Source organism: Pseudophryne corroboree, chromosome 8 (assembly GCF_028390025.1).
Source record: "Pseudophryne corroboree isolate aPseCor3 chromosome 8, aPseCor3.hap2, whole genome shotgun sequence".
NCBI lineage: Eukaryota > Metazoa > Chordata > Amphibia > Anura > Myobatrachidae > Pseudophryne > Pseudophryne corroboree.
In genome coordinates, this window is record NC_086451.1 from 77,774,068 (window position 1) to 77,787,260 (window position 13,193).

The following is a 13,193-nucleotide window of genomic DNA, read 5'->3' on the forward strand; positions in this document are numbered from 1 at the left end:
AGCCCTGGGAAATAAGATTTATGACCCAGGGATCCCAGCAGGAACTTGACCAGATGTGACTGAAGAATTTTAGTTTGGCTCCCACCTGACAGTCCTCCAGGCATCGTGGTCCACTGTCACGCTAAAGGCCTTGAGGAAGCAGAGCCTGAGCTCTGTTCCTGAGCACCTGCAGTTGCTGGTTTGCATGGTTTACCTCTTGCGCCGCTGGGGGCCGTAGAAGCACCTCTGGATTTCCCCTTAAACTTGGCTGTCCGAAAGGACTGTAAATGTGAAGCTGAATAAGCTTTTCTGGCTGGGGGAGCTGCGGAAGGAAGATACGTAGACTTATCCGCAGTAGCTTTGGAGATCCATTTGTATAGTTCGTCTCCAAACAAGGCCTTCCACGCCTTTCCTGGAGTCCACATCAGCAGTCCACTGGCATAGCCACAAGCCCCTGTGTGCGGACACTGGCATAGCAGTGGTGCGTGCATTAAGCAAACCAATCTCTTTTATGGCTTCCACCATAAAGTTTGCAGAGTCCTGTATATGCTGTAGGAGCAAAACAACATCCCCCCTAGACAAGGGATCTAACCCCTCAATTAGGTTACCTGACCATTTAGCAATGGCTTTTGTGATCCACGCACACAGTGGGTCTCTGGGCCACCCCAGCAGCTGTGTACAATGATTTGAGTGTAGTCTCAATTTTACGATCAGCCGTATCTTTTAAGGAGGCTGCACCAGGGACAGGCAATACAATTTTTCGTGACAGCCTAGAGACTGTTGCATCCACTATCAGTGGATTTTCCCATTTTTTCCTATCCTCCAGAGGAAAAGGAAAAGATGAGAGCAACCTTTTAGGGATTTGAAATTTCTTATCAGGATTAACCCACGGTTCTTCAAACAGGGTATTCAATTCCTTTGACGCAGGAAAAGGGACTGAGGACTTCTTTTTTACATTAAAATAAGATACCTCACACTCATCTGACACCTTATCAGGAATTTGCAGAACCTCTCTGATAGCCTCAATAAGAGCCTCAATTCCCTGTGACAGAGTAGCATCCCTCCCCTCCAAATCCACCTCACTCTCTTCCATGTCTGGCCCGTCAGAGTCAGACTGCAGGATATGGGCCAGAGAACATTTTTGCGGACAAATGGGAGGGGATTGAGACGCTGGTTTGGGGACTGAGTCTCTATTCATAAACTCATCCACAGTCTGTCTTAAGTACTGTGTCTATTTCTCATTGTGGAATAGCTTTGTATAAATATTTGAGATCATTCCCTTAATGGAATTAACCCATTCCGGTTCAGCCCCGCTATTCTGGGAAGGTGCACTGCCCTGAGTACCCAGTAGTGAGCCCCCTGGTGAAGAGGAACACTCCGCTGTACAAGAAACACACTCTTTTCCTGACAATGTAAATGTGACAGCACACACACACACACACACACACACACACACACACACACACACGGTTGAGCACAATTAACCAACAAAGAGCTCTTCAGGGAGACACAGAGTTATTTGGAGCCAGCCCCCAATGCGCCCTTATCGCTAATACACTGCTCAAAAAAATAAAGGGAACACTTAAACAATGTAACTCCAGTCAATCACACTTCTGTGAAATCAAACTGTCCACTTAGGAAGCAACACTGATTGACAATCAATTTCACATGCTGTTGTGCAAATGGAATAGACAACAGGTGGAAATTAGGAGTTGTTCTGCAGGTGGTGACCGCAGACCACTTCTCAGCTCCTATGCTTTCTGGCTGATGTGTTGGTAACTTTTGAAAGCTGGCGGTGCTTTCACTCTAGTGGTAGCATGAGACTGAGTCTACAACCCACACAAGTGGGTCAGGTAGTGCAGCTCATCCAGGATGGCACATCAGTGCGAGCTGTGGCAAGAAGGTTTGCTGTGTCTATCAGAGTAGTGTCCAGAGCATGGAGGCGCTACCAGGAGACAGGCCAGTACATCAGGAGACGTGGAGGAGGCCATAGGAGGGCAACAACCCAGCAGCAGGACCGCTACCTCCGCCTTTGTGCAAGGAGGAACAGTTGGAGCACTGCCAGAGCCCTGCAAAATGACCTCCAGCAAGCCACAAATGTGCATGTGTCTACTCAAACGATCAGAAACAGACTCCATGAGGGCCCGACGTCCACAGGTGGGGGTTATGCTTAAAGCCCAACACCGTGCAGGACGTTTGGCATTTGCCAGAAAACACCAAGATTGACAAATTTGCCACTGGCGCCCTGTGCTCTTCACAGATGAAAGCAGGTTCTCACTGAGCACGTGACAGACGTGACAGAGTCTGGAGACGCCAAGGAGAACGTTCTGCTGCCTGCAACATCCTCCAGCATGACCGGTTTGGCAGTGGGTCAGTAATGGTGTGGGGTGGCATTTCTTTGGGGGGCCGCACAGCCCTCCATGTGCTCGCCAGAGGTAGCCTGACTGCCATTAGGTACCGAGATGAGATCCTCAGACCCCTTGTGAGACCATATGCTGGTGCGGTTGGCCCTGGGTTCCTCCTAATGCAAGACAATGCTAGACCTCATGTGGCTGGAGTGTGTCAGCAGTTCCTGCAAAACTAAGGCATTGATGCTATGGACTGGCCCGCCCGTTCCCCAGACCTGAATCCAATTGAGCACATCTGGGACATCATGTCTCGCTCCATCCACCAACGCCACGTTGAACCACAGACTGTCCAGGAGTTGGTGGATGCTTTAGTCCAGGTCTGGGAGGAGATCCCTCAGGAGACCATCCGCCACCTCATCAGGAGCATGCCCAGGCGTTGTAGGGAGGTCATACAGGCACGTGGAGGCCACACACACTACTGAGCCTCATTTTGGCTTGTTTTAAGGACATTACATCAAAGTTGGATCAGCCTGTAGTGTGTTTTTCCACTTTAAATTTTGAGTGTAACTCCAAATCCAGACCTCTATGGGTTAATAAATTTGATTTCCATTGATCATTTTTGTGTGATTTTGTTGTCAGCACATTCAACTATGTAAAGAACAAAGTATTTAATAAGAATATTTCATTCATTCAGATCTAGGATATGTTATTTTAGTGTTCCCTTTATTTTTTTGAGCAGTATATATATATATATATATATATATATTGAAAAGGAAATGATGAAGGCGCACTCAGTGAATCAAAAATATAACAGATTTACTGGAATAACAAGCTCACATACATCGAGGTAAGAAATCACCGGCTCATATGGAAACGACCAGACTGCATCTCATGTCTCTCTCAGCGGTCCGTTTCTTCTGATTGCCGGCAGGCAAAAGTTCTCAGCTCAGCGTCTTAGCTGCAGGACAGGTGTTCACGATGGGAACATACACGTCTTTGTTTTAGGCCACGCCCAACGCGTTTCGTCACAATAGGACTTCGTCAGGAGGTCGTTTCCATATGAGCCGGTGATTTCTTACCTCGATGTATGTGAGCTTGTTATTCCAGTAAATCTGTTATATTTTTGATTCACTGAGTGCGCCTTCATCATTTCCTTTTCAGTTTCTATTAACAGTGTGGTTACACTGTTCAGAAGTGCCAGCACCATCATCAGAAATTCCACAGGGATTATATGGATTTTTAAGGACATCTAACATTGATTGCACAACCTGCCATTCTTTTGCAATATATATATATATATATATATATATATATATATATATATATATATATATACATACATACATACACACACACACACACACACACACATATATATACATATCTGTACAAGGAATTGTGATATCATAGCATTGGCAATTATAAATGAGCACTTGACCTGTTTTATGGTCCCATAAATCCTTGGTGACTTCTAATTTCTTTATGATGTGCAGTAAGGAATAAATTCTCCCATATCTAATAGCAACATGTTGTCTGATCTTTTTCTAGATGAGAGGAACATATGGGCTCTATCTCCTTCTCTTCCTTGTCCTGGGATCCAGCTACGGCGTGCAGGACAGCATGGAGGAACTGGACCCTTGGGAGAGAAACCGCTTATGGAAGTTATTGACTGATGGTAACGAGAACATTGCTGGATCTCTCCTACATCTTGGAGGCCCAAGAGATAAGAAGTCCACTGACCCAGCATCGTTGTTCAGCGTGGCCAAGGAGCTTCAGGGATTTGGGAAGGAGAGGGCTGGTTTCAGATTCAGGTTTGGGAGGAGAGAAGAAGGGGATGAGTTTAAAGACTTTGAACCACAAATTGAAAAGCGTGAAGACTCAGCCCTTGGATCACTGGCTGAAGAACTCAATGGATACAACAGAAAGAAAGGCGGCTTTAGCTTTCGATTCGGAAGGCGATAAGACTGAACAGAACATACCCGAGTTTAAGTGGAAATCTCTTTAAATCATTTTATATCTCCTGCTCCCATGAGTACCCAGTATAAAATTCATGGTCTCGGCTTCCTCTGAGCTGGTGAAAGTGCTGTACAAATATAGGCTTGATTCTGTAGCACAATGCTAAACATAAAGGCAAACATTTATTTAATCTATTCTCAAACAAGTCAATGGCATTGCCTGCTGTAGGAAAGCAAGAATAACAAATCAATTTAATCTAAGACTCTGGCAAACTCAGATTTTTTTTTTTCCTAAACCAGTACTACAAATTTTTGAAGGTTTAAAGGGAGAAGTGCCACTTTTTAATTCCTTTATAACCCTTGTGAGTGGGAAATTAATGGTATGCCAGCCCCTGAAAATGTCCATCATTATTAAAATATCACTACTGAAATCTGCTACGCATTCTTTCAAAATGTTTTTGTCATTCCATACAATAGATGCTAGAATCAAGTTGGAGAAAGGACCTCTGACATCAGGGGGAGGAGCCATGACACCAGGGAGAGGAGCTAGGCCAGCAGGATAGTTCTTCTACTATCTATGCCACCAACTACTCCCTTTAGTAACCCGGTGGCAAGCGAAGCGGAGCGAATCATTGAGCCCGAAGCGTGGTGAGAGAAGCGAGCCCGCAAGGGTACATTTTGGGTACCCTGTTTGTGCATGGCTCCATCCCTGGTGATGTCAGCGGTCCCTTCCCCAACTTGGTTTTAGACCTAACCCATTCCATACAGCCTTGAGGGTGTGCGGCTTTGTGTCGACTCCTAAATTATGCTTAGATCAACTCAGGACTTGGGAGAAGAGATCAAATAAACATCGCCAAATAATCCTAATTTATTTTATAGAATTGGTCACAAAAAATAAAAACAAAATTGTTTTCATATATTATAATGCAGTTTTAAATAGAGGTGTTTGTTACAGCAAAACAAAATTGTCAAATTCATTTTGTCCTGAGTTGAGAGTATTTGGGTTACATGGAACATATGGGATAAGTGGTGGCATTACACTCTATATGGAGATGCTAGATGTTGTCCGTAGTAAGGTTTTTTTTTTTCTGGCCTCTATCTTTCCTCATTTCTCTTTTTAGCAGATGCAGGGGCAAACGCAGGATTTATGGGGGAAGGGTGTTCCACCTTAGTTATGACACACACACATACAAACATACAGTATAAACATACCCTGGGCTGAGAGGAGACTGTCAGCTAGGGGCGTAACTCCCAGAGGCAATGGAGTCACCTGCCTCCGGGATCCAAGCCCTTAAGGGGCACCAGCATGTAGAACAGCACTGTGTGGTCAAGAGCTGCTCTTCCAACAGAGTTCTGCGGCACACCTGCTGCTGAATAGTTCATTGGCTCTATCCCAGGAGCCACGGTTATCCCATGCAGTATGGGACAGGATGGCTCCCACATGGTACCGCTCAACCTGCGCTGCAGCAAGCGATGGTGCACCCACTGAACTGCTGCACTGTGAGATGGGACCCACCAGTACACGCCGATCCAAAGTGCTGCAGCCGGCTGAATCTCAAGAGTCTGAGTCACTGGAGATTGGGATTCATTGCCAATGAGAATACTGCAAATTCACTGCGGTGTTCAGTACCTGTAGACCGGTCCCTGTCAGCGTGTGTGATATATATATATATATATATATATATATATATATATATATATATATATATATATATATATATATATGAAATTGGTATCGGCGTCACTCAGCAGTCTTGTATAACGGTTTAAAAGATGCCTTTATTTACACCTACGTTTCGGGCATACACCCGTCGTCAGGGCAGGACTCACAAAAAAGAGTGAGTCCTGCCCTGACGGGTGTATGCCCGAAACGTAGGTGTAAATAAAGGCATCTTTTAAACCGTTATACAAGACTGCTGAGTGACGCCGATACCAATTTCACATGTTCAGAGCGTGCAAGCTCACGGTTGGCACCGCAGCAAGCTACACCAGACCCCACTAGGAGTGCCGGACATCTGGGACATTATATATATATATATATATATATATATATATATATATATATATATATATATATACAGTTTGAATGTGTCTGGCACTCTCCTTTTCTTAAGCTGAATGAGCTAAAGCTCCTGCTCCGGTGCCCTCCTAAGCAGGCTGTGCAGTCTGCTAATACAACCAAGGAAGTCAATGGCGGCACTCTGGAAACTTGGTTAAAGTGATGAAAAAATGGTGCTGTTTATTTCAACGTTTCGGGGTACTCGCCCCCGTCTTCAGGAAAAGCATACAGTGATACAAACAACATTAAATACCTTATCAGGCGTGCGTCCAGCCATCCGCTCCACGCCGCCGTTCGGCTTCCGGGTTCAACACTTCCGGTCACCTGACGCAACTCGGATGACGGAGAGCCCCAGGGCCGTCATACGGGGGCGGGGGGATGTTGCCATGGTGAGCACTGACATACAACAGAATAAACACAGAGATCGAGTGAATCCAGTGACTATAAAAAATATAATAATACTGCGATAGAGTGGGCCCTGACTGCCAACTTACTCTAATGCCATAAAGTGCTGAATTTGCATGTGATGGTGCAACATGAGTGTAAACCAACAAATTTAATAAAGTTTAAAATTTAAAATAGCTATAGCCTGTCATTGACCAAGCCTTTGTGCAGAAAACTTCCATACAATAAGATCTATATATTAACCGGTATAATAGATGAAATACATAGGTTAGAAATATATTACAGTATCACGAATATTATATTGGCTATCTCAAGCTGACTTCATACTGTACTAGAACAATCTCTTGCTACAAAATGTCTGCTTTGAATATATATGGATACATTTGTATGAATATATTAGTTAAATCTATTGTTATTACAGGAAATTCCCCATGCCCAAGGACTCGTTGAGACCCTTGGGACTCAATGTATCCAGGGTCAGGATCCACCTGGTTTCCAGTTGCAGGAGACGCTTAGGCCTGTCCCCTCCCCTTAATGAAAAAGGTACCTGGTCTATTATGCGGTATCGGAGGGATGCCAGGGGATGTTTAGCAAGGGCAAAATGCCTGGCCACCGGTTGTTCACTGGTGCCAGCCTCTATCGCTGCCCTTATTGAGGACCTGTGTTGGGTCATCCTGACCTTGAAGGTACATTCTGTTTTGCCAACATAATGTTGGCCACACGGGCATGATAGTAAATATACCACAAATTTGGAGTTACATGTATATGGTGCCTTAAGATTTTTTTTTTTGCCTGTATATGGATGTTTAAATGAGTCTCCTGGAACAAGGAAGTTACATGTGGTACACCCACATCTGTAGCATCCTTTACGGGTTCCAAGGAAGTGGCCCCCAGGTGGTGTCATCTTGTTTCTGGTGATGTCGGTCTTCACCACCATGCTTCTGATATTTCTGCTGCGTGTATAGCTGGGCATAAATTTGGCCTCTTTGAGCATCCAAAGATCAGGATCAGTGCTGATAATAGGCCACCATTCTTTGGCTCTCTTCCCCGTATATCTACTGGCAGTATTAAATTGGTTAACCCAGGGAAAATTTTTACCTTTCTCTTTATTATCTCGAACTTTTAAAAGTTCATCCCTAGATAGTCTAATGGCCTTGGCACGTGCCTGTTGTAGCATACGTTTTGGATACCCACGATCTCTGAATTTGAGTATCATTTCCTCCAATTGCTGATCTCTTATCGTGATGTTACTATTGATCCTACAAACCCTGAGCATTTGTGAATAGGGGAGGCCATTGATGGTGGCTCTGGGGTGAAAGCTATCGTATCGCAGTAGTGTATTGCGGTCCGTGCTCTTAATGTATAAAGATGTGGAAATCTTGTTATCACTCAGAGAGATGTGAACATCAAGAAAGTTAATACGATGTTCATCTACTATCAAGGTTAGTTTCACTGGGCTAGCTGAGCTGTTGTGTTTACTGATAGTCTCCTCAAGCAGTGCCCGTGACCCTGACCAGAGGACCAATAGGTCGTCAATGTAGCGTGTGTACAAGACCAAATGTTGCCTGATCCCTGCTTGATTAAGAAAGAGCTCATTGTCAACCACCCACATGAAGGAATTAGCGAACGATGGGGCCACACAAGACCCCATCGCACACCCCGTGAGTTGGATGTAGAAGGAATTGTCAAAAATAAAATAATTATGTGTCAAGGTAAACCTCAATAATATGAGAAACAATTCTATATCGGGCCCTTTTTATAACACATTATTTATAATAAGCCTTCTCACCGCTTGTATACCCAACTCGTGGGGGATGCAGGTGTAGAGACTAGCTACATCTATGGTCGCTAGTATGGTCCCGTCCGGGACTGCCTCTATGTCCTTAAATATTCTAAGGAGAGCCGAGGTATCCTTAAGGTGGGTCAGAGTGTTCTGGATACTAGTGATGAGCGGGTTCGGTTTTACTCGGTTTTACTCGGTTCTCAAAACGGCATCTTATTGGCTCACGGTTGTCACGTGTTTTGGATAGCCAATAAGGTTCTGTTTTGAGAACCGAGTAAAACCGAGTAAAACCGAATCCGCTCATCACTACTGGATACATGGCTGCAAAAATGAATCCAGGTAGATAGACAGGGATTCGCACAACGAGCCCCTGGCGGAGATGATAGGTCTCCCAGGGGGGTTGTGCTCGTCCTTGTGTATCTTTGGGATAATATAGAACAAGGGTACAATGGGATAAGGTTTAGAAAGTGCTTTGTGCTCTGTTTTTGAAATTAACTTCCGGTTGACCGCCTCAGTTAATATCTCATCCAGTTCTTTCTGAAACTGTTTGGTCGGGTCTTTCGGAAGTCTGGCATATGTGGTGGCATCGCCAAGCAGTCTCTCACATTCCTGCATGTACTTCTCTTTGTCCATCACCACTATAGCTCCACCTTTATCCGCTCCACGGATCACGATGTCGTCTCTGGCCTGTAATTCCCTGAGGGCTTGCCGCTCCCGTTTGGACAAATTGGAAAAGGTGTTGTCACGATGTTCTGATAGTGATTTGTCCACTAGTCTATGGAAGGTTTTTATGGACGGGTTGAAGGAGGTGGGATCAAAAGTAGATTTGGGTTTGATCCTGCTAAGTATGTTGCAGGTTTCACCATCCCCTGTGTCAGCGGTCAATCTGGGGTTTTTTCCATAATATTCTTTTAACTTTAAATTACGTAGTAATCTATGATTGTCTATTTTCCATTGTATTTCATCTGGCTTATGGGTAGGTACGTAAGAGAGGCCCTTGCTAAGTACTTCCACGGCTTCTGGAGAAATCGGGTTATGGGATAAATAAAAAATCACTTGCGCGTTCCTTTCGGAGGTTTCTTGTCTGCCTTCGCTCGTCTCCCTCCGCCGCGCTTGACCGCCTCTCCTCGTGGGCTTATCTTTCTGCCGTTTTATGAGCGCCCTGGTGCGAACCCCTAAAGGGCCACTGTGTTGCACCTCACCTGTTGCGCCGGCTTGTATCTCCTCGGTATCGCTGGCAGATGTACTCGAGAAGCGTGCGTTTTGTCTCCTCCGAAAGGTGCCTCTGTTGCCTTGTGGTTGTTTCTGTGGATGAGATCCTAACCAGGCATACACCTTGTGTTGGGCATAGTCCTGTTGGACACGCAGTAATTTATCCCTTTTATACTTAATTAGTTCTCGCTGGTATTGCTCCAGTTGTTGCTTTAACTTATCACGGGCACTGCTTGAGGAGACTATCAGTAAACACAACAGCTCAGCTAGCCCAGTGAAACTAACCTTGATAGTAGATGAACATCGTATTAACTTTCTTGATGTTCACATCTCTCTGAGTGATAACAAGATTTCCACATCTTTATACATTAAGAGCACGGACCGCAATACACTACTGCGATACGATAGCTTTCACCCCAGAGCCACCATCAATGGCCTCCCCTATTCACAAATGCTCAGGGTTTGTAGGATCAATAGTAACATCACGATAAGAGATCAGCAATTGGAGGAAATGATACTCAAATTCAGAGATCGTGGGTATCCAAAACGTATGCTACAACGGGCACGTGCCAAGGCCATTAGACTATCTAGGGATGAACTTTTAAAAGTTCGAGATAATAAAGAGAAAGGTAAAATTTTTCCCTGGGTTAACCAATTTAATACTGCCAGTAGATATACGGGGAAGAGAGCCAAAGAATGGTGGCCTATTATCAGCACTGATCCTGATCTTTGGATGCTCAAAGAGGCCAAATTTATGCCCAGCTATACACGCAGCAGAAATATCAGAAGCATGGTGGTGAAGACCGACATCACCAGAAACAAGATGACACCACCTGGGGGCCACTTCCTTGGAACCCGTAAAGGATGCTACAGATGTGGGTGTACCACATGTAACTTCCTTGTTCCAGGAGACTCATTTAAACATCCATATACAGGCAAAAAAAATAATCTTAAGGCACCATATACATGTAACTCCAAATTTGTGGTATATTTACTATCATGCCCGTGTGGCCAACATTATGTTGGCAAAACAGAATGTACCTTCAAGGTCAGGATGACCCAACACAGGTCCTCAATAAGGGCAGCGATAGAGGCTGGCACCAGTGAACAACCGGTGGCCAGGCATTTTGCCCTTGCTAAACATCCCCTGGCATCCCTCCGATACCGCATAATAGACCAGGTACCTTTTTCATTAAGGGGAGGGGACAGGCCTAAGCGTCTCCTGCAACTGGAAACCAGGTGGATCCTGACCCTGGATACATTGAGTCCCAAGGGTCTCAACGAGTCCTTGGGCATGGGGAATTTCCTGTAATAACAATAGATTTAACTAATATATTCATACAAATGTATCCATATATATTCAAAGCAGACATTTTGTAGCAAGAGATTGTTCTAGTACAGTATGAAGTCAGCTTGAGATAGCCAATATAATATTCGTGATACTGTAATATATTTCTAACCTATGTATTTCATCTATTATACCGGTTAATATATAGATCTTATTGTATGGAAGTTTTCTGCACAAAGGCTTGGTCAATGACAGGCTATAGCTATTTTAAATTTTAAACTTTATTAAATTTGTTGGTTTACACTCATGTTGCACCATCACATGCAAATTCAGCACTTTATGGCATTAGAGTAAGTTGGCAGTCAGGGCCCACTCTATCGCAGTATTATTATATTTTTTATAGTCACTGGATTCACTCGATCTCTGTGTTTATTCTGTTGTATGTCAGTGCTCACCATGGCAACATCCCCCCGCCCCCGTATGACGGCCCTGGGGCTCTCCGTCATCCGAGTTGCGTCAGGTGACCGGAAGTGTTGAACCCGGAAGCCGAACGGCGGCGTGGAGCGGATGGCTGGACGCACGCCTGATAAGGTATTTAATGTTGTTTTTATCACTGTATGCTTTTCCTGAAGACGGGGGCGAGTACCCCGAAACGTTGAAATAAACAGCACCATTTTTTCATCACTTTAACCAAGTCTCCAGAGTGCCGCCATTGACTTCCTTGGTTATATATATATATATATATATATATATATATATATATATATATATATACATACATACACACACACACACACACACACACACACACATACACATACAACACACACATACACTAGCTGTTCTACCCTTTCTTCGCACATGAGTTTCTGATTTTCACGGTTGTACATAAAAATGAGTGTTAAAAATTTGGTAAATCTATAGAGATGTAAATTTGAGACCGCATCAAGTAAATATTAATTCATGGTTCTTGGCGATACCCGCGGAGCACCCGTAGCAGATACGGTAAAAACGTGACAGGACCATTTTTGTAGTTTATTAAATTCTACACACTGGATGTGCAATCCAAATTTTGATCCAATTGTCTGCATCGGTAGTGACGTAATTATGTCAACCCCCACTTCATCCCCTTAGGGGAGGTTTTTTTTAAATTCTAATTACATCGTTTTCCTATTTCCCACCTGAAGAACACCTATGTAACATTTCAGCTTCCAAAGATATCGGGAAGTAAGAGAATCAGTGAAGTGTCAGTATATGTGTATGTATGTATATATATATATATATATATATATATATATATATATATACACACAAAAATTCACACACACACACCATATTTGTATTCCCTTTTTTTTTTTTTTTCAGCAGGGGCACCAAACTCCAACTTGCCTCTGGGCGACCAGGATGAACTTACGCCCCTGCTGTCAGACACTGCAGCAGATCCCGTCAGACATTTAGTATGCAGAGCTCTCTGTAGCAGCTCCTCCGTGATCATGGATTGTTGCAGAGAGTGGAGACAGCGATGTCTCACAAAATAGAATTTGGCCTATAAGAGAGTGTGTTTGTGTGTGTGTGGGTTCCAGGTACTCGGACACTCCCCACCCCTCTTCATGTGCTACTGGCTTCCCTGTCTTTTTACTCCTACTCTCACCCTCTTCCCTCTCAGGAGTGTAAGGAGACTTTAGATGTGTGTTACGATGCTCTATGGAGTCACGCTAAATTGTGGTGTGTGAGGGTATATAAAATGGCTATGTGGTGGCAAACTAACAATGCAGTGGCATGTGAAGCTTTACAGAGGGGTGCAAAATGGTGGTGTGTGAGGCTACACAGAGGCATGTGCGGCTACATGGATAGATGCTAATGGTGGTGTGTGAGGCTACACAGAGGCGTGTGCTGCTACATGGAGAGTTTCTAATGGTGGTGTGTGAGGCTACACAGAGGCATGTGCGGCTACATGGAGAGATGCTAATGGTGGTGTGTGAGGCTACACAGAGGTATGTGCGGTTACATGGAGAGATGCCAATAGTGGTGTGTGAGGCTATACAGAGGTATGTGCGGCTACATGGATAGATGCTAATGGTGGTGTGTGAGGCTACACAGAGGCTTGTGCTGCTACATGGAGAGTTTCTAATGGTGGTGTGTGAGGCTACACAGAGGCATGTGC

The 13,193-nt window shown here is 44.4% G+C and overlaps 1 protein-coding gene across 1 annotated transcript in view; it reads left to right on the top strand.

Annotated features, from left to right (window-relative positions):
- The window catches only part of QRFP (pyroglutamylated RFamide peptide), a 68,553-nt gene extending 63,835 nt beyond the window's left edge, over positions 1-4,718 (top strand). The window contains exon 2 of the mRNA XM_063935566.1: positions 3,876-4,718. Coding sequence (XP_063791636.1) covers positions 3,876-4,289 — 414 coding nt within the window. The 3' untranslated portion in view covers positions 4,290-4,718. The remainder of the gene's footprint in view (positions 1-3,875) is intronic.
- Positions 4,719-13,193: the final 8,475 nt, after the last annotated feature.